Genomic DNA, 22,369 nt, shown 5'->3' on the forward strand with positions numbered 1-22,369 from the left:
ACGTTCCTTTAATGTGATATGTTAACAAAGGTGGAACGTTTTCCTTGCAACATTCTAAGGATGTGTTTTGGACGTTGTTGGGTAACACATTAAAGATGTTCTTTATAAAACGCTCCCTCAATGTTACATGACACCAAAGAAGAACATTTTGAAAGCAACATTTGGATAATGTTTTCAGGAGGTTATTATTTTTTTATAAAACGTTCCTGTGATGCGAAATATGAACAGGGTCATGGTCAACGTCAGATTTATTTGTAGTGCGCTTTAAAAAACAAACTTGCTGCATTTGTTTGAAAAGGATGTTTAAAATAAATCTGATGTCACCACATTTTCGTTTTTAGAAAAAAACAAGCACGTAATTCATGATATTGCACGTTTGCGTAGGCATGTCTGAGTTCCCAGCTAGACATTGTTGGTTCTAAAAACATTCTGAGAATGTTACCATTCATTGTTCTAGGAATGGTTTCATTGAGAAGTTTTAATTTGGTTCCTAGAATGTACTTCTGAAAGGTAGGATAACGTTCTCTAAAAACATTCTTGAAATGTTTGGTGATAACATTGTTCGAACATTATACCCCAAGTGTTTTTGTTGTTTATGCACATATCTCTATGGCCATATGGATCGAATAACACTTAGAAAACCAAAGACAGACATTTAGAAGAATGGACCGACTATCACTGCCCGTCCCTGAAACCCCTGTTAGTGGGTTAGTGACCTCCTCCACCTGCCTGCTGGTCTGCTCTACACGGCTGGGAGCAATCTCCAATCAACCACACCTGCAACCTGCTCATCAGCCACACTATGAAAGCCTGCAGCCTGCACTCATTCCCTGCCGGTTTGTTGCGTGCCGCTCTACCTTTTTACCAGCATATTCTTTGACAACTTTGCCTGCTTTTGCCTCACACTCATTGTTGTGTCTCTCCCAGGAGGAATCCAAGGCCTTCCACACTCCCAAGACCAGCCAGGCCTCTCTACCCACCCTGGAACAACTGTTTCCCACTGCCGCCATAACCAACCTCCACTCCCAGCTCCCCTTTTCTAATAAACAAATGTTACTTTCACCAGCTGATTCCGAGTCATCCTTTTACATGTGTTAATAGTCAAATTCCAATAGTTAAGTAAACTATCAAAATCATCCTAATGACCACAGTGGTCAGTGCACTTACCCAGGAATGTTGAGTTGAACAATTACAGGAATATTATATCTTTATGTTCTAATAATGTAAACATATTTTAGTAAATTGTTACCACAGAACATTTGCATACTTTTTTTTAACATAAACCATGGTATCCTTCTCTAAAATAATAACATTCTGGCAACATAACAAATCTAACTTGCAGCTGAAAATGTTTTAAGAACAATAGGGCATAATGTTCTAACAATGTTATCAAAAACATTTGAAGAAGGTTATCACCAAACATTTTAAGAATGTTTTTAGAGAATGTTATCCTACCTTTCAGAAGAACGTTCTGGGAACCAAACAAAAACTTCCCGCTGAAAACCTTCCTAGAACAATGACTGTAACATTCTCAGAATGTTTTTAGAACCAAACATTTCTAGCTGGGAAGTGGGCCTTAAACCCCCCCCTTTCTCCATCTCCCCGGGCTCCGTGGCCCAGCTCTGGAGACCTGTCCATTCTCTTGGGCCCCAAGTCCGTTAACATTTGCTCAGGTTAGGCCATTCAAACAGGCCTACTGAGCAACAAGCCCCCACACCTAAAAGAGCAAAGTAGAGTGTTTGTGAGTGGATTTAACCTGAAAACTCTATGGTTAAGTTCTGGATGAATTTAGATTAAAAGTGACTTTTGTCTGATGAAGGTCTGTCTGTGACCAACACACTGTATCTCCTATCAGTGCCACTATATCATGCCAACCGTTTATGACTTATTTTTTGGCCAATACAAACAACAATACACGCTGCTATATTACGACAGTATCTGCAAGAGGTCACCTGGCTGAGACACGAACGGAAAAACAAAGACATCCAAAAATAGAGTCCTCTCTATAACCACTCCAGATGAAAACCCCTGAAACCCAAAAGGTGTGAAAAACGTACTTTTAGGGTTTTAGTTTGAGTGCATGTTTGTGTACATGTAAGTGCGTTGGAGGGGTGACAGCTGGTTAGCAGTGGGCTGGTAATAAAGTAGTCAAGACCCATTGTTAGGGATGATGAGCTTGTGTGTTTGTGTGTGTGTGTGTGTGTGTGTGTGTGTGTGTGTGTGTGTGTGTGTGTGTGTGTGTGTGTGTGTGTGTGTGTGTGTGTGTGTGTGTGATGAGATCAGGAGGCTGCTAGTGAGAGTAAAGGAATGTAACCCAGCCTCTCAGTGCCTCCATATGACGCTAATTGCAGCAGAACGGGGATGGCCTGGGCTACTTGTGTACACCATTGTTGTTCCTCAGCCTATTGTCTCCGGCCTTCTGACAATCGCCATCTGAATGAGAGCCTGTTAAGCTTGGCACAGCCCCATCATTAGACTCCTTTACACCCATTGTGATGCAGCACTGAAGATACTGTAGGGCTATCAGTGACTTTCAGGAGGACTGAGGCTACAAATTATTACACAGATATTTACTTTTTGTTCAGGCTGTCCAACCACACAAAGACAGCAGGTTTCCATGGGAGGAAACTTTTTGTGTGGATACTTTTGAAAATGCCTCTTTCCCCCCACAGACACTACAACCCAAACTTCATGAATCTGTCCATATGTCTATCCATAGATTAGATTACAATTACAGCAGAATACACAATCCTTCAGAATAAGGTGTTAACCTACTCTCGGTCCAAAGATGTTGCAAATCCTTAAAATAGCCACATGTATTGTAATACAGCCATATGACTTGATACATCTGTTTGAATTGTTTTTTACCTTAAGAGCAACCTGAAAAGGCAGGTGTGGATAGAGCCTCATTAGTATTTTCAAATTCAAGACTAATCACAGTATGGTGGACACTTTGTAGCCAGTTTAACGCAGTCTATTCAAACTGTACGCCAATAAATCATAAAGGTTTTGAATAAACTTGATTTGGACATTGCATTATACAGAGTGCTCTTCTGCTCAAATTGATATAAATTGGGTGAACACAAAATAACAGAAACACCTGTCAGAATAAAACAATCTCATGTAACCATAGCTATAGTTTTGTTCTCTTTTCTGTTGGATACTGCCTAGTTTTTCATACAAAAATATCCATAAATAATCTATAGAAATGTGCCAAATCAGATTTTAATTTAGATTGCTTGTCAGGATTAGTCCTTGACATCGACGCTAAATGGTTGCACGTTCTTAAAATCTTAATTAGAGAAAAGGTATGTAGATTATTTTGTGACTCAATATTTAAACAACGTGAAACAATGGAATGAAAAGTGACATGTCACAGTGTAGATAATTTCCAGAACTTTCTAAACATCTTTCGAAAAGTTTCAACAGTCTCAAAATAAGGTCACCATATGTTTGCCCTTTGGACAATTGACAGCATCACTTCAGTGAACGTGACACTTTTTTTGTACACATACGTTTTCTCCTGGACGTACAATAGACATAAACCGCCAGCTGGCCTGCTTTGGGCAGTGTGCGGCTCAGTCTAGTCCTCCGTCTTCCTAAAACAAGCATCTGGAGGCCCAGGGAGTGAATACAAGTGTGAATATATTCATCCCCATGCTGCTTTGTTAAATCTCTGGGCGTAAAGCCGTTGTACCCCCCTGCCCTCCTGCGTGACCCCAGAGGATCAGAGACCAGGTTGTCGAAACATTTGTAACATTTGGCCAAAGCAAATCTGTGGCTGCCTGTTGAATTGAAGCTCAGACCATAGAGGAAAGGGGAAAAGAATCCCCCTGGAACCCTCAAAACACTCCCTACTCTGGACCAGGACCCCCCTCTCATTCCTTATCCCTTACACACACACACACACACCACCACACACACACACACACACACCACACACACACACACACACACACACACACACACACACACACACACACACACAACCACACACACACACACACACACACACACACACACACCACACACACACACACACACACACACACACACACACACACACAACACACACACACACACACACACACACACCACACACACACACACACACACACACACACACACACACACACACACACACACACACACACACCACACACACCGAGCATGGAGGCTCAACCCCTCACAACCTCCAGCAAATCCCCTTTATCTTTTCCCAGCCAGATGGGGCCGCTGGAATAATAGCCGAAGCCCAATGAGTTCCATTCAATTTGTCATGCCGTCTAAAGGAGCTTGTAAGCTTCCCATTTGCAGTTATGTTATAGTAACCATGGGAGGCTCTGCAGTGTTAGGACTTAATTACCTCCTAATAGCTGTTGTAGAGATAAAGCCCCCAGCCAGCATAACCTAACACTGTCCAGCCCCTGAGACACAGGCCTGAAGATCCTCCGGAGCCAGGATGCTTCATCATGTGAGACGTCTGCACTACGTTGGTGACCTCTTCTCTTCGCCCCACCTGCACCTGTACACACCTGTAGAAGTAACAGATTAGTCAACAGGTTTAACAGACTTTTGCATTCAGAGACTTTGGAGGAACTTTCCTGGTTATCTCAGGTTAGGTAGAGCTGTAACTGTCTGCTAATTACTTGTTTTAAGATTTATTTTAGCTATTCAACTCTTCAAAATTGATAAGGAATAATTTCAAGATCTATTGGATAGATACCCATTAGTTGTGGCAAATACATTAATGTCCCCCAAAGTACAAAGCTTTACTGACTTGACCTCTGACCTTCCCTCTAGTGCCACCATGAGGCTTATATTTGTGGTTTTAAGTGACATGTCTCAACAATAACTGGAATGGATTGACAGGGATTGTGTTTTAACATTCATTATATCCTCATGATGGATTGTAATATCTTTGATGATTACTTAAGGTTCCTTCAAGTACCATCATCAGTTTGAAATGTATTTTACGTTGACATTACATCAGCCTTAGCTGTACGTTCTGTTAAATATTAAATAACTTATGGCTACATGCACATCATACATTTATGATAATTACCTCTCTCATTTGGAAAACGTTCCATGCTTCACTATACTAAAACAAGCAGTTTTTGAAACTTTGGTGCAATGTTTTGCTGAATCCAACTTGAAACACTTATGAACATACTGTACACTGAACTCGTACTATGAATCTTAATATAAGAATACAGAAATGTTCTTGAGTGATGCCAATTAACTAAGTACACAATGCCATGACAGCCAAATCGTTTTTTGAGGGCAGTTCATCCAACTGATCATCTGTTTCAGCTGATGAAGACCTGGGAGAGGACAAGAGCCCCGAAACATGCGCGATTCAATATTCAATCGCGCATGTATCTATACAGTCTAGAATAATTATTTTTACCTTCACACTGTTTATTCACATGATTATTGTGATAAAAGATACCCTCTTATGATACCGGTGCAATTATTAAATTGCTCTGTTAAACTTCTCATTGAGTGTTTCATTGTGGTCCACTGACTATATTGTCATTGATACATTTGTGTTTCCCCCCCCCCCCCCCACACATATTACTTGTTCAACTACTTTGCATTTGCATGTTTTGGTTAAAGTGTATAGCATTCTACAATGAGTTGTTCCTCAAAGGACCACAGTTCCTCAAAGGACCACAGAGAACATTCAAATTCGCACTTCCAGTACTGGAGCTTAACTGCCATTAAATGTACAGTAAATGGCTTGTGGAGGAGAGCTGCATATGTGAATCTGACTAGAGACGTTACACACAAAAACAGTAACAGCAGTGATGGTGGCAGGCGGCATCTCACGTTCCTCACTACAGTTTTCAACAAAAGCGAGAATTTTGCTTCATTTCGTTCCAAGTTTTCACAGAGAAAGGGATTGAGAGGGAGAGCCAGGACATTATTCATGTCTTTCAGTTCATTTGGCCTCGGCCGGTCAGCTCCCCAGACAGAAAGAGAAACCTTCTCGTGTTTTTCCACCCTCCTCTCTTTTCTGCTTTTTTGTTCCCTTTCTTTTTTTATTTTGGAGGCAGATTAGCAGGATTAAGTATGGCTCACATATGCTCCTCCTCACTATTGGTATTCACCACGCACCGGGCCTACCGCCACCCAGACTGATGGACAGAGCGAAGAGGTAATGTTGGTGAGGAGGAGAGTCAAAGTTGGAGGGAAATAGGAAATGTTAAAAACACCACTGTACACACTTTTGGCTGAGGGCTGTTTTCCCCTCCAATTTGATTTGCACTCTTTAGCTCAGACATTTATGCTACAGCATGATGATATTATTAAGTCCAACAGTTTGTATTAAGCTCTCTAATGTTTTAACACATCCACACCTCTGTGCACAAAGCCAGGTCCAGAAATAAATTGTTCTCCCAGTTTGGTGTGAAAGAACTTGACCGGTCTGCTCAGAGCCCTTTGGGGTGAACTGGAACAATGACTGAGAGCCAGACTTCATCACCCAACATCAGTGGTTGACCTCTCTAATGCACTTGTGGCTGAATGGGAGCAAATCCCTGCTGCCAGGTTTCAAAATATGGTGGGAAGCCGGACAGCAGAAGAGTGGAGGCCGTTAAAGCAGCAGATTAAGGCTCATGGTGTCATTCATTCAACTACACGTGTGTTTATGGCAATGGTGATCTCAGTCTACGTTACGTTTGTGTGGAGCTTAATTATTAGCGATTACTGCATATTACTTGTTCACAGTAAGACATTGCAACATTTTTGCACGTGAAATGAATGGCAGTCTATTAGTATAATAAAGAGACAAGTGTTTCGTTTGAAAACCTTTATTGAACAATGAACTGTCTACAAGAAATCTGAACGGCTGCTGTCGTTGTAAAATGGCGGGTCCCGCACCTTAGACATAATTAAAATTAGGCTACACATTATATCGCGTCATTAGCAGAGCGTCTTTACGTGGCTCCGTCAATCAACATGTATGTGTTGGTATATGCCTATATGCTACCAACAACATAGGCCTACGTTTCTGGAAAACCATTTTGTTAGCATGTAAAGATACTGATATAAACAGCAGATCAGTCTTCTAAACACTTAACTCTCAGGGTGCGCTATCAAAACAGTCCCCCAGGTAAACCAACACCTATTTATCGTTTCGGGAGGGTAACACCAAATATAATGATGTAGGGTGGTAAATATATGTTTGATTAATGTTTTTAAGCTTTTTTGCATTTGTTTTCATGTATGTATTTTTATGTAAGTTAATTGTTGGATGCTGTATTTTCATGTCATGTTTTTTATTTTTATTATGTTTTATGTAAAACTGGTATGACTTGCACCCCTTTTTTTGGTATAACCCAGTGCTTGAATTGGAATAAAAAAGGTGCTAGTACTCTAAATCAGCAACTGTTTCAAGTCAATTTATTTGCAGCCCAAAAACAAGTATGGCTCAAAGTCATAAAGTATATCCTATAATGCTGGTGGGTTTGTCTCTTTACTGTATATTTTAGAAAGGCTCACTGTACTTAAACAAAATGACTCAGGGAGCATCTGAGATTAGAGGGGGTGCAGGGGTAAAGTGCTATTTTTACAAGTGGGGAGTGGACCTGACACCCTCTAGGGGGGTCCGGGGGCATGCTCCCCCGGGAAAATGTGTTTTTAAATATTGAATTTAGATGCATCAATCTGGTGCACTTTGAGAGCAAAATGAAGAGATATATGGATACCTCTCAACATCCATATGAAACAACTGTAAACAGATTTACTTTTTCTTTATGGATATAAAAGAAAGTAAAGCCTGACTCCTACTGGCGGCTGGTTAAATGACTCCTCGTCCCTGAGTATACCATCTTTCTGCAGGAAAGGAGAGAGGGAATCCTTGTCCGGCAACAACCGCTGTCTTTTCGCACTATTATTAAGCCACGCTAACATTTTCGAAATGCTAACGTTATGTGATGTCTATTCTGCTCTTACTGAGTACCGGCACCTTGCCGGTACTCAGTAAGAAGTGCCGGTACCACATGGGTAAAAATCAGAAGTGCCGGTGCTGCGTACCGGTGAGTACCGGCCCAATTCAAGCAGCAATTTATAGTCTCAATACTTAGGTTATACTATAACCTAAGTATTGAGACTATAAATTGCTGCCCTTTTAACCATTTCGGGTTGGTTGTTTAAAGGGCATGGCAGCAGGTCTTGCTGTGGATTGTGTGTGGTATAAAACCATATATAATTGGCATGATTCGAGTTGGCTGCATATCAACCATCCTATGGAGTTGACAGCTCCAAAGGTCAGTCTTACAGTCTTTTTATGTTTGTTTGTTTTAAATAAAATTGAATTGTTGAAAAAGCCTTGCCTGCCACACATATACTGAGTTATGATTTGTAGCGATTCTCTTTCTTAGATTCTTAGCTCCCTATTAAAGAAAACAATACTTATTGTTAGTGAAATATTTCTGACCGAAAGTGACTTGCCACACTGCAAGCTGCTGATGGGAGTGTAAAAATAATTGTATTTTGTGTAATGGTTTGTTCAAGAAAATTACATGCACAAGTGAGAGCACTAACCAATCATGGGAGGACACTTTCAATGTAACTGTTGACTGACAGCTGCTTTGAAATTTGGAAATGAAATATCGCCCTTTAGGAAATTTGAGCAAATTCCCCCTTTAATTTTTTGGTATAAAAATGATTTTTTAAAGTAATTAGTTATGAATATAATTAAGTATCACGAGTTAACTTTATACCCCAGATAATGTCCATAATTATACAAGCTGCTAATTTAGACACAAATTATAAGATGTCTAAGTAAACCCATCCAAAGAGGGAAGCCTGTAATCTGCGTGATTTATTGTGAATCCGGTGCAGGAGTGAGAGTGTGGGAATGTCTAATGGAGCAAGTGGTGGCACAGATACAAACCTCCTGATTTAAAACGCCACTTAAACCGCCTTCATTACCATAATCTCATTTAACTTTGCTGCGGAGTAAACACACGCAGCAACGGACAGAGGACAGAGAAAAACAAGCAGATATAACGATTCGAAGAGAAAAAAAGAGGGGGTGGGGTCGGTGTGTGTGACTGTGACTTGATTTTGTGAAATCGTTGACACACTGATAAGACACTTGGCTGACGGTTTGCCGTACGGAAATATATTCGTTTCTGATTGGCTGGTAGGTGAGCATTACAATATCCAATGCCCCCCCCCCCCCCCCCCCCCCCCCCCTTGAATTTATAGTTCCGGTCATGATATACCAACTCTTAAATCAGTGCGCCAGAAGGATGGATGGATTGTCAACACATTTAGGCTACATTTTATTCTGGACAGGCCTATTTATTTTCATGAATCTATTTTTAAATATATAAACAAATGTATAGACCAACCACATGTCAATATAGCCTAGTTTGATTTATTGATATTAGTTTTATTTGTTGAAAAAACATATATTGTATTATTCTACAAAAAAATCCACCTTTTGAATTCATGCTGAGTCTGGAAAAAGGTTATTGACTTCACGTTTTTAGAGTCATCTCGAACAATGTTTGTTGTTTTTAAATCAATATTCAAATGCAGACATCTTCCGAGGCCATTCTTGTGAAAACAGATAAACTTGTAGAGGCAATTAGTGCTGATTGCGTCTGACTGCACAATACAACTCATATTTGGGGACAATGCTGCTGTCACTTTGAGTTACGTCCGAGAGCAAATCACCGGTTTGGGCCCTTATGTCAGCCAGAGGCCGTCTGAGCAGCAGGCCGCACTGCTATCGCTCACTGCAGACTAATTGAAATGTTACGGATCTTAACCGTTAGAAACAATTTTGCACACTTCATTAATTAACGTTAAAGATGCACTTTAACGGCAGCTGGTCGACAGCGGGTATCAACGGAAAACACCATATTTACACCAAATCTGCGAGCAGGAACCATATTGCGCTGCTTATTAGGCTTCGACCCGTTATTACTGTTCATTTTAGGAGGGAACGGGATTTTATGGTCGGGTAGGTCAGGCGGTTTAATAATAACAAATAAGAAGAACGAATTTTCGATGAAAAATAAAATCATTCATACTTTATATATTATTAAAATAAATATTGGATGTTGTATTAAGCGAAAACAACGTTAAAAACATTTTTTAGACAGTTTCTGCAAAAACTAATTAATTATAATTTTTCTGAATAAATAAAAAGGAAGTCTTAAAGGCACATTTTTATTAGGTTACTGTTTCAGTGAATAATACAGACAAATTACTATTCACTCATAAGAGGTGAAATATGGCTTATTATCGGTGTTGTTACAACAAAATCCATCCATACGCGGGCCAGCATTTTCACAAGAAGGGGCCATATGTAGGAGGGAGTGTGTCTGATTTCACTTAATGCTGTGTGTTGGTAATTACATCAGGCTGGAGGACCCTCCGTCGTCCTCCTCCATCCTCCCCCCCCCCCTCACCCTCCTCTCTGTACTGATCTGATTGGTCGCTGGGAGGCAGCCGGGACAGAAACTGCGTTGTCCTGGTGACCCGGCCTCTGAGGCTCGAGCCCGCTATAAAACCCCGCAGTCTCACGCAGGCGTGCCAAATGGGCTGTCAGATGCGATTTGGAGTAACAAGTGGATTTGACGTTTAGGCTTCTCACCATCGCGCTTGGAAAACCTTTTGGTAAGTGTTAAATTATTTATTTTTACACTTTCTGATAGACAAGGGTTGTCTTGTCTACATATTCCTCTATCTGTCTGCCTTTTTTATGCCGAAGCAAGTAGAATAAACATGCAGTTTATACAGATAATGGAAAACCACTGATCTCTTATTCCTCATTTGAAGCGTAAAGCAGCATTGGTATAAAGAAAGTTTGTTTTTTGCACGAAATGTAGGCTATAGCTGTTAACTGTGTTTTTTTAATGTTAAATGTCTGCAGCTTTTAGGATAGGCTACATCTTTTTGCTTTTAAAGCTACCAGTTAATCAACATAGTTGAACTTTTAAATAGACTTTAGACTATTAATCAAGCGAATACAATTGCAAACCGATTTTTATATCAGTCGTTGTAACCGCCAAAAAGTTTGCTTATCTTATAACACATTGCATGAGATGAGCATTTTGGTGATCAGTCAATTAACTTAACCTTTCTCTTATTAGATCACTGTTCTGCACCTAGACCATGGACTCAGATACGAGCAGACCCTCATCTCCCGAAGAGGACGACATATTCCTGGCCACCCTGAAAAAGTCAGTGCACGGCTTCTCCAGCGCAGTGTCCTCCTCTCAGATCGACGCTCTGTCGGAGTTGCACGGCCTCCACAGCTTCACCGCCGAAGACGAGGAGACCCTCGCTCGGTTGTCCAAAAAAGACCGAAAACTCCTTACAGAAAACGAGGTGCAGACCATCCGTCTCAAGATTAACAGCCGCGAGAGGAAAAGGATGCACGACCTCAACGTGGCCATGGACGGGCTCCGCGAGGTCATGCCCTATGCGCACGGACCCTCGGTGCGCAAGCTCTCCAAAATTGCCACCCTGCTTCTCGCCAGAAACTACATCCTGATGCTGAGCAACTCCCTGGAGGAGATGAAGCGGCTGGTGAGCGAGATCTACGGCAGCGGTGGACACCACGGCGGCTTCCACCCAGCAGCTTGTGGGACTATGACACACCCGGGGCCCGTGCCGGGACACCCGGTGGTTCCTCACGCCTCTCACCCGGCTGTGCACCACCCGCTCCTCCCCCCGGCCGTCTCCTCCGCCTCTCTGTCCGCGCCGGGTATCTCCGTCGCTTCGGTCAGATCCCACCACGGACTCCTCAAAGCGCCCACACCAGGTGCAGGCCCCCTGGGCAGCAGCTTCCATCACTGGGGCGTGAGCACCGGGATGCCCTGTCCGTGCAGCATGTGCCAAATTCCGCCTCCGCATGTGAGCAGCATGAGCGCCATCCCCATGCCGAGGCTGACCAGTGACTCCAAGTGACTCCAAACTAACCGGAGACGAACTTTTGGGGTTATTACAGACTCTCTCCCCTTGTTATTACTCTTTTTATTTATCTTTGTTGCTGAATTCGTTGCCTCAACGGAACCAGTAAAGAACAATGCATTGATTCCCCTCATCAGGACTTTGAGGTTTTGCAACTAACGTAGTGTTTTATGGTTATTAACATAAACTGTAACAGGTGTTTCTTCACAGAGCGCCTAAAACACAACTTCTGCTTTTTTTTTGGAAATCTTCAATGGCCCAGGAATTTGTGTGTCTCTCCATTTATCCACTATAGATAAAATGGAAAAGGTCACAAGTCATACCACAAATATAGATTGTAAATATGTAGATGTTTTATTCTGTTTAAATAGTCGGAGATATCTTATATAATTAGAGTCTTGTTAATGCGTTGGGAAGACCCCCCTCACATGATGCATCTGCTTTATTCTGTCCGTATTATTCAATTATTCTGTCCTTATTTTCTCCCTTGTAGTTTGTCATTCTCTGTCTGACCGAAACAATGACCACTTGTTTATTTTTTTATTAAAATGATATTTATTTACTTATTTTGGACGGGAATGTCAGATGGATCTCTGATTATGTTGGGGTTTGAAATGTAAAATAAAGACGATTAATTGAAAAGAAAAAAATTCTTTGATGTTTTATGTTATACATTTATAATATTTTCTTTTCTTCTAACCATTGAGTAGTTTACACAACAGAAGGATGGATATTCTAACTGAGATTTTAAAAGCAGCACTGACCCAAGGCCTTCAATTAGAAACACTGAACACAAACAGTATTACACACTTTCAACACCAAACTGATAATTAATAAGATTTGAAGATTTAAAAAGACACAAAAGTTCACAATTTCATCCTTAAATGACTATTATAATACTGATTATAATTTTGAAGTACTAAATATATATAAAATGATTTTATGTTATTAAAAAGACAGTTGAGATTATTTTCACCTTAAAGAACACAGAGGGCCTTCATTATTCTACTTAGCTTTTACTGACCATTCATAAATAACATTTAAATAACTTTATTTAAAAATTCTTAGCTAAATGACACTATTTTGTGATTTTATAAGGAAAATGTACTTGACACAAATATTTCTTCTGGCAGCATATGTGCAGTGATTCAAAATTCAGCCATGCAGGAGTAGCAACATGTAATAAGGGTGTTTTGAGAATATTGGAGTCTTAAAAGGTTCATCTTAATTGTTCCTATTTCAAGTCCCACATAACACGGATTAATTACATCTAATAAAAACAGGAATTTCTTTCCTTAAAACAATAATATAGTTGGGGGAGTATAATTAATTAATTTAATACATATATTATACTCTTTTTCTTTTGTGATAATAGTAACAATTGCATGCAATAACTTCATGAAACAAACTTGTTCCTCATCCCTCCTGCTGGATGATCACAACAAAGTTTGTTGTGAGTCTGGTTGGAAAACAGTTTAATTTCAACCACAAACCAAACAGTGATTAGTTAAAGCAATTCTGCGGGTTACGTGTTGCAATGAACAAAAAGATACATTTATTACTTTCCCATTTTCATACCTGTATGGCAAGAGGGCGACCTCTAATAACTGCATTTGGAGTCGCCAGCTTAGCGAAATAAGTGTGTAAACTGAGGATGATCACAGAAAGACTGTGATGAGTAAAGGCTGGTACACTTTAGGAAAAGGCAGCAGCTGCATAGCAGATTGTGCATGCTGTTGCAATGTTTTCTAAAGGCTTTTGAAGCTGGAACGATATGAACTAAATATCTGAATATTCATGCACGCATTTGTTTATTCGTCTCATTACTGGAATTGAATTATTCAAAGTCCTTCAGTGTTTTGTAGGACGTTTCAGAGGAAGAGGTCATTTGATGCAATACGGCAAAAATACAGTTTATTTGCAGGTAAGGTAGAAGACAATGATTTAAAAAGAAAAGTCTAAAACAAATATTAGGCCATCTGAGAATGTATTTCCTCTTGACACTTTAATGTACTTTGCATGACTATTAGTAATCATCATCACCTCTCTTACTTCTTCGTCAAACTGATCCATACTATGTTATTTGGCTGATCATACTTTACTAGTACAGTTGAGGTTCTGTTCGATAAAATAAGAAAGTATATAAGTGTCTATAAATAAGTGGCTTACTTTTTGAGATTCTGTCTTTTAGGTGACTGCCAAACAGTTATTCACCAAAACAATGTATTCATTACTTAAAACCTAGTTTTTGTGTCAGTAAAATGGCCAATTCCACCTATAAATGAAAAGTTGTTCTGTCATCATGTGAGCCGTATTAGTCAACATATTAAGATGTTTCCCCATGGCAGTCGAGCTATGTTTCTTATTTATAAATCTAACTTTGTGCTACTTTTTCTAACTCTGACTGCTGGAAAACTAAAAAGCAATCCCATTTCAATTAATAAACAATAACCTGCACATACAGGTGGATATAGACTAACACAACAATAATCCATACAGCTGTTATGGGAATAACAATCATTAAGATGCCTTATAAAGTCATAAGCTGTATATCATCTGTTTTAGAACATCTGCTTTACATCAAGTGTCTTCAAAGCCATTCGAGCACCATTGTCTGTGCAAAACACAGTTAACATGGATAATTAAGTATCATGTTGCAGACATAATGAGACTCCCCTTCCCCCCATGATTTGCTCTCTTTTGTCTTAAGTTCATCATTAAATAACTCAGTATAACTCAGTATAATACATAGAATTAAAAAATGTGAAAGATTCCCTTGTCAAAAAGTCATGATTACAACAAACTGCACTCCAAGACAGATGGATATAAATTAAAGAAAACTAAATCTGAGGAGCTTCAGTGGTTCTGGTCATAGATTTTAAAGTCAATACATCCAAAATTGATGCAAAGGCAACACATTTCAGTCAAAACCTTCTGCCCATTCTAACGTTTTATGACTTTACTTAAATGTTAATGGGCAGAAATTCAAGAAGGAAAGAAACATAAAGTCACCTGGAGTACATTTTAGAGGAAATGTTTCTAATGAACATACCTGCAAAGTGACCAAATATTCATACACTGTATGAATTTCACCAACAAATTATTTCGTTTGTTGATTCCGTCCCAAATAAAGCAACTAAAGAATTAACACTGATTTCATGGATATCAAAGAGCTCGCAGTGCTTGGTGGAGGTTAGGGAGAGATTGTAATGTTTTAAATATTCTAAATGAATCTTAAGAGCATATGAATATATATTGATATAACATTCAACCATGATCTTTTCTATTACTGTAACCAAATGAAATGCTGACCACCCATCGGACAATGGATTTTAAACCCAATCTAATGTGTCATTCTTGCAATTTGACGGCCTTACCCATCCTCTTGAACTCCAACAATACTACTCTTACGTTTCTCCACTCAAACGTATTCCTCTTCTTATAATATCAGTGTTTACGGTATTTAAGACCTTATGTTGGAAACATTTTGGAATAATTTGCAATCTCACAGTATGTTCATGAGTTTTTCTTTCTATTAGAAACCCAGATTAACATCATGCTAAAGTTAAAAGAGCTCAGCCTGAACACTGTGGTCAGAAGCAGCTGGGCTTCACATCGCTGTGCCTGGATTTGAATAAACAGCTCCTTATCCACTGTTGGTGGCAGGCTGACTTATCCATTGATGCTGAGAGTGTGAGGTTGATTCTGTCACAGTTTAAATATTCATAACTTTGGACAGAAGGGGAGCATCAGCCTAACACTGCTGTAACTGGATTTAAACCCTCGTGAAAAAACCGCACAGATGTACACCCTTTCAGCTCCGCGCATCGTGTTGTGTTAGCTGAAGGGATTAAAGAGCGGTGGGATGCATCAAAGGTGGCGGAATAACAGAAAGAGTCTATGATGCATCAGAGGAAGAATAAGAGAGAGGAGATAAACAAACAGAGAAGTGGTCTGAGACAAAGGCAGGATTTAACACTTACAAGGGAATAGATGGAGCTCTAAGGTGAATATGAGACCTCAGAGGTCACTCTTTCCCATGGGATCGATGTTTACTCCAACTCAGTCTCATCTGCTCATCTTAAACCACCATTACACACTGTGATGGACTAACACACACAAAGAGACATGGCAGGCAAGATGTGGGAGCTTGGCTGAGTATTAAGCTGTTTTTATTTGAGTTGTTGACAACTCTTTTTTTTTTTCAAGTTAAACGAATAAATTATGCATATCACACATTCTTTCAAAAAGTTAGATGAGATCATTTCTTTTTATGGCTATTTAATGTACAAATTTGGCATAATTTGTACATGGAAACTGAGTTTTAGAGATGTTGGTAGGTTGATTTTGTTTCCTTCAGAAAGAGCCATGCTTGCTGTTTCCCCGATGTTTTCAGCTTACGAAATGCATGAATGGTCTTGATCTTATTCGCTCAATCTCTTGCCAAAATAGTTTGTCGGTCCACTACTTTGGCATTGACGGCCAATTTCTGACTTTGGTGATCTTCTGACTTTTCCACAAGCATCACCAGGAGTAGGACATTTCTGGTTTTAGGTGATATATGTTTACAAGTGTTGGACATGGCTAAGACATTTGGTATAGACTTTTTATATTCCCCTTGACTTTTGTTGGTGGTTCCAGGTACTGATAAAACAATTAAATACAGTCAGACACCAAAATACAGCCGTTTATACTACTAAGATAAAGGAGAAGAATTGCAGAGTACACTTGTATTGAGGGAGACCTTGGATTTCCTGCAGGGTGATTCTTATCCCAGTCCTGCCACTGAATTTCACTTGATGATAAATAAGTATACCATATTTGTTTCATGACTTTTACAAGAAACATCACATTGGTGTTGATTTACGATAGACCTGATTTGGATCTGCTTTGTGATGGATTTTGGAAAGCCTCAAATGAACATAATTCATTTAAAATTGAATGTGGCCTAGCCTTTGCAATCTGAATATAGCATAGTGTTGTCTTTATTTCTCAAGCTGTTGTGAAGGTTCTTTAGTGCCCAGCATCTAATTATTTTCCTTTTACAGACGATGGCTCATATCCTGATTGATTTTATGTCTAGGACAGTACTGTTAGTCTCGCATTAACAGGTTGGGTTGGAAAGGGTTTAGAGATAATTGCTGATAATGGGTCAATTATACAAACTGGATGGTCTGATACGTCATTGATTTAATTTTTTGTGGTGGAATTCTGGATTCATTCAATATGTTTTTGTTTTGTATTCAGCTTTTTACCAACTTGACCATTGGTGCAGTCACTCCATTTAAAAAATCATCAGGATATTTTGCAAGCCAGTTTCTTAAGAACTTAACAATACTTGTGTTTGTGTGTCTGTTCAATACTCTATGAAGCGCAGCAGATGAACTCCTCGATCGGGTGGATCAATGTGTTTAGTAAAAGCCCAGGGGGACAAAGACAGAAGGGAGTGAGAGTAAAGGAAAGCGAGAGAAACAAAGCGAGTGAGCAGAAGATCCATTGAGTGTGTTTTTTGTGGAGAATCGTCCCCAGTGGCTTTGAAAAGAGGGATAATCCTGTCAAGTAAGCAGACCTTTGGATATTCATGACTGGTCGAGCGGCTCCGCGGACTGAAGGAGGACACAGTCAGGATGGGATTAAACATCAAAGTGAATGTGAGGAGAGCAGGACTGGGACATGAATCAACCAATGCAGAAACACAGAGGTCTCAGAGGGGTGTGCTGGGGGCCAGTGGGGACCAGTTGTCTGATGGGTGGACAACACTTTGAATGACTCCAGGATGAGGGCCTCCTAAATGCTTTTCAGGAGAGCGATATGGGCCGGTGTGTGCACCTGCCACAATCTGAGAAACATACAAGCATCGGATTTAGAAACAAAATAAGTTCTCATTACTGTCATCTTCAACTGTTGATCCGCTGAGGAGCAGGACAATGTGACAGAAATGACCAAGGGATTACAAACCACTTATCTGCACACGTTGCTGGGCCTGTTCTTCAGGATTCAGACTATGACTATGCCTCCATGCACAAATCCAGGTCCATAAGAAGCCCAGTTTCTGGGGGCAGAGGTTGACTGGCCTGCACTGAGCCCTGACCTTAACCCTCTTCTCATCTTCGGGATGAACTGGAACATCGACTGTGTCCCAAACTCTATCACAGATCAGTGACCAACCTCACTGAGGCTCTTGTGGCTTAATGGAAGCAAATCCCTGCAGCCATGTTCCAAGTTTAGAAATGCTGAAAGAGGAGGCTGTTACTACTCATTTGGAATGACATTTGGAAAAACCTCATAGTTGTAATGTTAGGGCATCCACATACTGTACTTCTATTGGGTTTCTAATGTGTCTATTTCCATCCCAATACATTAGAGTTGACTATAGTTGTTGGTGTTTAAAGCCTTTTCATTTTTGTTTAATTATCTTCAGCACATATGTCCATTTGGTTACTGTGGCTCATCCAAATGTGTCAGGATTCTTTTCCAACAAAATGTTGTCGAATAATCTCTAAAACGGTTGACACATGTTCAGTAAGCAACAAAAGAAAGATAAATGAATATATATTTTTTATGAATTGGAAAATTGCAAAATCCATCAGCATCTGCCAACATCCAACTTTATCTTTTCATGAAATCCCTCCACCTCTAAAATAAGCTTTAAAACACTTTACCTTGAAAAATAGTTACGTTTAAAAGGAAAGCAATGTATCATGTATAGTCCAAAATATGCTTTCCAACATGACCCCACTCTCTATACACACCACATTCACAAAGAAGCTCACATTTTGGAAACCAGCTAAATGTATGCATGTGCATCGTGTCAATGACGCCCCATATGGTAGGTCGACCATGTCGTGCTCGTGTCTGTCCGCCGGCAGTGGCCCTGCCAGCTCTGACTGCTGCTAGCAGCTGGGACTGTTGGACAAAGAAACTCAACCTGACAGGACTCGGGGAAACTAAAGTGATGTTGGGAAACACACAGGGAGTCTATAGAGTTGGCCAAAAATGTTTGAATTCAAGCTGTGACCTTTCTTAAGTCTTACATTGAGGGACATGGCTGTTTGGATGGATCAGTACTCACATCTTTTAAAGAGGACTTAAACCTCTTTAACTCACCAGTCAACATTTAAATTTGAAGAACAAAGGTGAAAACAAGATATGATGCCACTGCTCTTCTCTATTACAGTTTAAAAGTACGACAACATGCTCACTCAGCATTTTTACTCAAATCACTGCTGTGCTAAAGATCATCCTCACAAAGGTACTTTAAGTCTCGTGTTTTTTTTTGTTTTTGTTTTACAGGGCTTCAGTCTTTCACGGGGCGAGGTGAAGTCGGTCTGGTGTGATGATTTCAGCCTCCACAGCAGCCATGCCACCCTGAGATGTTTTAATAACTACAAGCCCAATTTGTCAAGTTACTGAGGCCTGATATCACGTTGCACTGCAGCATATGTCTGCTCTCTGAGTTGTTGCCTCCCCAGGGTCCCCTGCTTCATAAATCAAATTAGCACTACAGTCCACATGGCTGTCATATGATTTACATGTGAGCTGGACGGGAGCAAACCAAAGTTATAAGGTCTGTTTCTAACCATTTAATTCATTCAAAATCCCCACAGAAAAAATAACGTGTGAGTGACCTATACCACACTCTTAATAGTTAACAGTCCTCAGTGGGAGGCCAGTCATGCGTTTTCAAGAACATCTGTGATAAACCTGCTGTAGTTCAATCAGATCGGAGGCTGAATAGAAATGGAGAGTGGAGGCTGCTTCAGTCTGATCTCTCAGGTCTTAGCGAGGATTTTAAAGTGCTGAGAGGCTGTGAGGAGCAGCAGCACAGTGGGAGGTGAATGAGCTGCAGGAGGAGGAGGAGGAGGTTGTGAGGCACAGAGGAGAGAATCTGGGCTGTCTCAAGGGGAGAAGGGGGTTTGTGTGTGTGTGTGTGTGTGTGTGTGTGTGTGTGTGTGTGTGTGTGTGTGTGATACAGGGTGTATAGGCTGACAGATGTGTCCATCAAGGCCTGAAAGAATCATCTTACATCGACTGCATCCATCTGCCAGCCTGGCGTTGCAAGATTTTGTGAAATCAAAACAATGTCTTGAAATGCAAAAATGATGAACCCCATTCATGAAACAAGAGGGAGGAAAGTTTTGAGGATTTGACTCAAAAACCAAACTTTTCCAATGAAAAACTGAATATTGAGAAAATGTTAACAATAAGCTACATCAGACATCTGAGTTTTAATTAAGCACATTATAGTTTCACATTTCTCCTTATCTGTGTTTGTTTTTATATTTCGGACATATAAGAAATAATAATTTGATGTGTTAACTTGGTGTTGAAGATACTTAAAATCAGTCCGTAGTTTAATATAAAAAATGTGTGGTATAAAGAGTGGCTGGTAGTGTTTCGCCAACACCCAAAGTTGTTTGCCTTGAGCAAAGTTTTCATTTATCCACCGACACCATTAGCACCCACTCATTCGCGGCGTAGCAAATTAGAGAAATTAGCACCGGACACCTTTCCTCTCCAGCAGTGTCTTTCTCTCCACACTCCCCGGTCAGCTGGGACATGTGATCCCTGCAGCGTGTCCTGGTTCTGCCTCTTGAGCGTCCACCGGCTGGCCGAGCGTGAAACGTGTCCAAAGGGAGGCATCCAGGGAAGAACCCAACCAGGGAAATTCAGCAAAAAATGTGGGTGAGATTACTTTGTATTTACTAGTGATGTCCATACAGAAAGGCTAAACATATAACTGCAGAGACTTCACATCTAACACATTCAAGAGATTGAGCTTCTAGCCTTCAAATCCAGGTCCCAAAGGCCTGTCGGAAAATAGACAAGAAGTATTTTATGCCAACCAGGCATTAAACAAAGAATGACTGCATCAAGGAACACTTTTCTTTTGCCAAAGACACATTCAATGCTTGTTCCCCTTTCTGCTTCACATTCAGAAGTCTAATTTTCGGGATGTATCCTCATCCATCATACCGCTATCAGCTTTCACTTTAACAGTGACTTTGGTGTTGCTGCACCGCCCTCCATATAGATGGCAATAACCTCTGCAAACCCACCCTTGGCCTTGTACCGCCAATAAAAACCCAAAAGAAACATCTCAACCCGCCCCCTCAACATTTAGACTTTAACTAGGGGTGCTCCTGACCTCCATCGCCCGGTGAGAAGAAGAAGAAGCTCTGTGTTTGACTTTGGACAAGGATTCCTGTGGACGTTTAGTGTCTGTGAATCCATCATTGTCACGGTTAAATAGGATCGGGGGTTTTAAGGATACTTTGTGGGGGACGGGTTAACTAACACTTTCCTATTAGCAACCACCATACAAACCCTTGGTGACATTGTTTCAAGAAGAACATCTGCTGTAACAATACACAATCACTGAGTTGGACTATGTTTGGAGTGAAGTTGAAATGGCTGCAACGAATGGAGAGTGTTGTGTTTGACTGTTGCAAAGAAATCAATGTAAAACTTTTGAAAACAATCAAGAAAAATAAGTGTTTATAAAGGACTGTCAATACATTCACATCATGCAGGAATACATCAGACACAACATAACAAGCAAGACAAATCAACGATAAATGCCAAGACAACAAAGTGTCAGAGGAGCACTTAGCAACCCTAAATATGAATGTGGCAAATGTCCATCTGTATTTAAACAAGCGCGACCAACTGAGCGTGTGCAGCTATTGAGAGTGAAGCATTTAGGCTCTCTTTCACAAAGCGCCCGAGGGCTAAAACCTTACACCCCTCCCACCTTCATTATCCCTGCCGCACTATGATCAGCACCAAATGCCGACTATCCCAGGCCAGCGCTCACAAAGCATGCTGGGAAGGACAAAAGCAGACCTTCAGCCGATTGGTTCCACCTTATTAACAGCTTGTAATCTTCTCATGTCTTTGGACAGGCCTCACAGAGCAGGAGTTAGGGCGAATAGACGAGTGTGTCCTCCGTTGCTGCTTTGATGCAGAGCAGCCTTTTCCCCTCTGAAAAGTCCTGCTCTGTTATATTTCCATTGTGGCCACTGCACCTGTTTGCCCACAGGGACACATGGAGAAATCAGTCACTGGCAACTGTTAATTTCTCATTAGACTCTGCACATCGTAAACAGAAGACAGTTTGGTATGTGAAGACCATGGCAGGTGCACCTCCTTGTTATAGTGGACTTTTATGTCTGTTACTTAATATAATAGGATTTTGTAAGTTGAATTGTTACTTACACTAAATTAATTAGTTGTTTTTTTAAGAAAGTTTGATTCAATTTGTTAACGTTTTTGATATTTGACTTGACTTTTAACAGCAGTTTGATTGGAGTTTTGAATTGGAAAAACAACAACTTGTAAACATAACACATTTTTTTAACATATATTTTCTATTTTCTATATACCAGAAGTCTTTTTGTGCTCTTGTCTTGTAGGGTTATTTGCTTAG

The 22,369-nt window shown here is 40.4% G+C and overlaps 1 protein-coding gene across 1 annotated transcript; it reads left to right on the plus strand.

Annotated features, from left to right (window-relative positions):
• Positions 1-10,547: 10,547 nt before the first annotated feature.
• On the plus strand, positions 10,548-12,590 carry olig2 (oligodendrocyte lineage transcription factor 2). The gene is made up of 2 exons (XM_034213419.1): positions 10,548-10,641; positions 11,118-12,590. The coding sequence occupies exon 2, from the start codon at positions 11,140-11,142 to the stop codon at positions 11,935-11,937; it is 798 nt and encodes a 265-aa protein (XP_034069310.1). The 5' UTR covers positions 10,548-10,641; positions 11,118-11,139; the 3' UTR covers positions 11,938-12,590.
• Positions 12,591-22,369: the final 9,779 nt, after the last annotated feature.

Source organism: Gymnodraco acuticeps, unplaced genomic scaffold, assembly GCF_902827175.1.
Source record: "Gymnodraco acuticeps unplaced genomic scaffold, fGymAcu1.1, whole genome shotgun sequence".
Lineage (NCBI taxonomy): Eukaryota > Metazoa > Chordata > Actinopteri > Perciformes > Bathydraconidae > Gymnodraco > Gymnodraco acuticeps.

What these genes read in the sequence shown, in the direction of transcription:
- olig2 (XM_034213419.1), top strand. Translation starts at nt 11,140, where the DNA reads ATGGACTCAGATACGAGCAGACCCTCATCTCCCGAAGAGGACGACATA.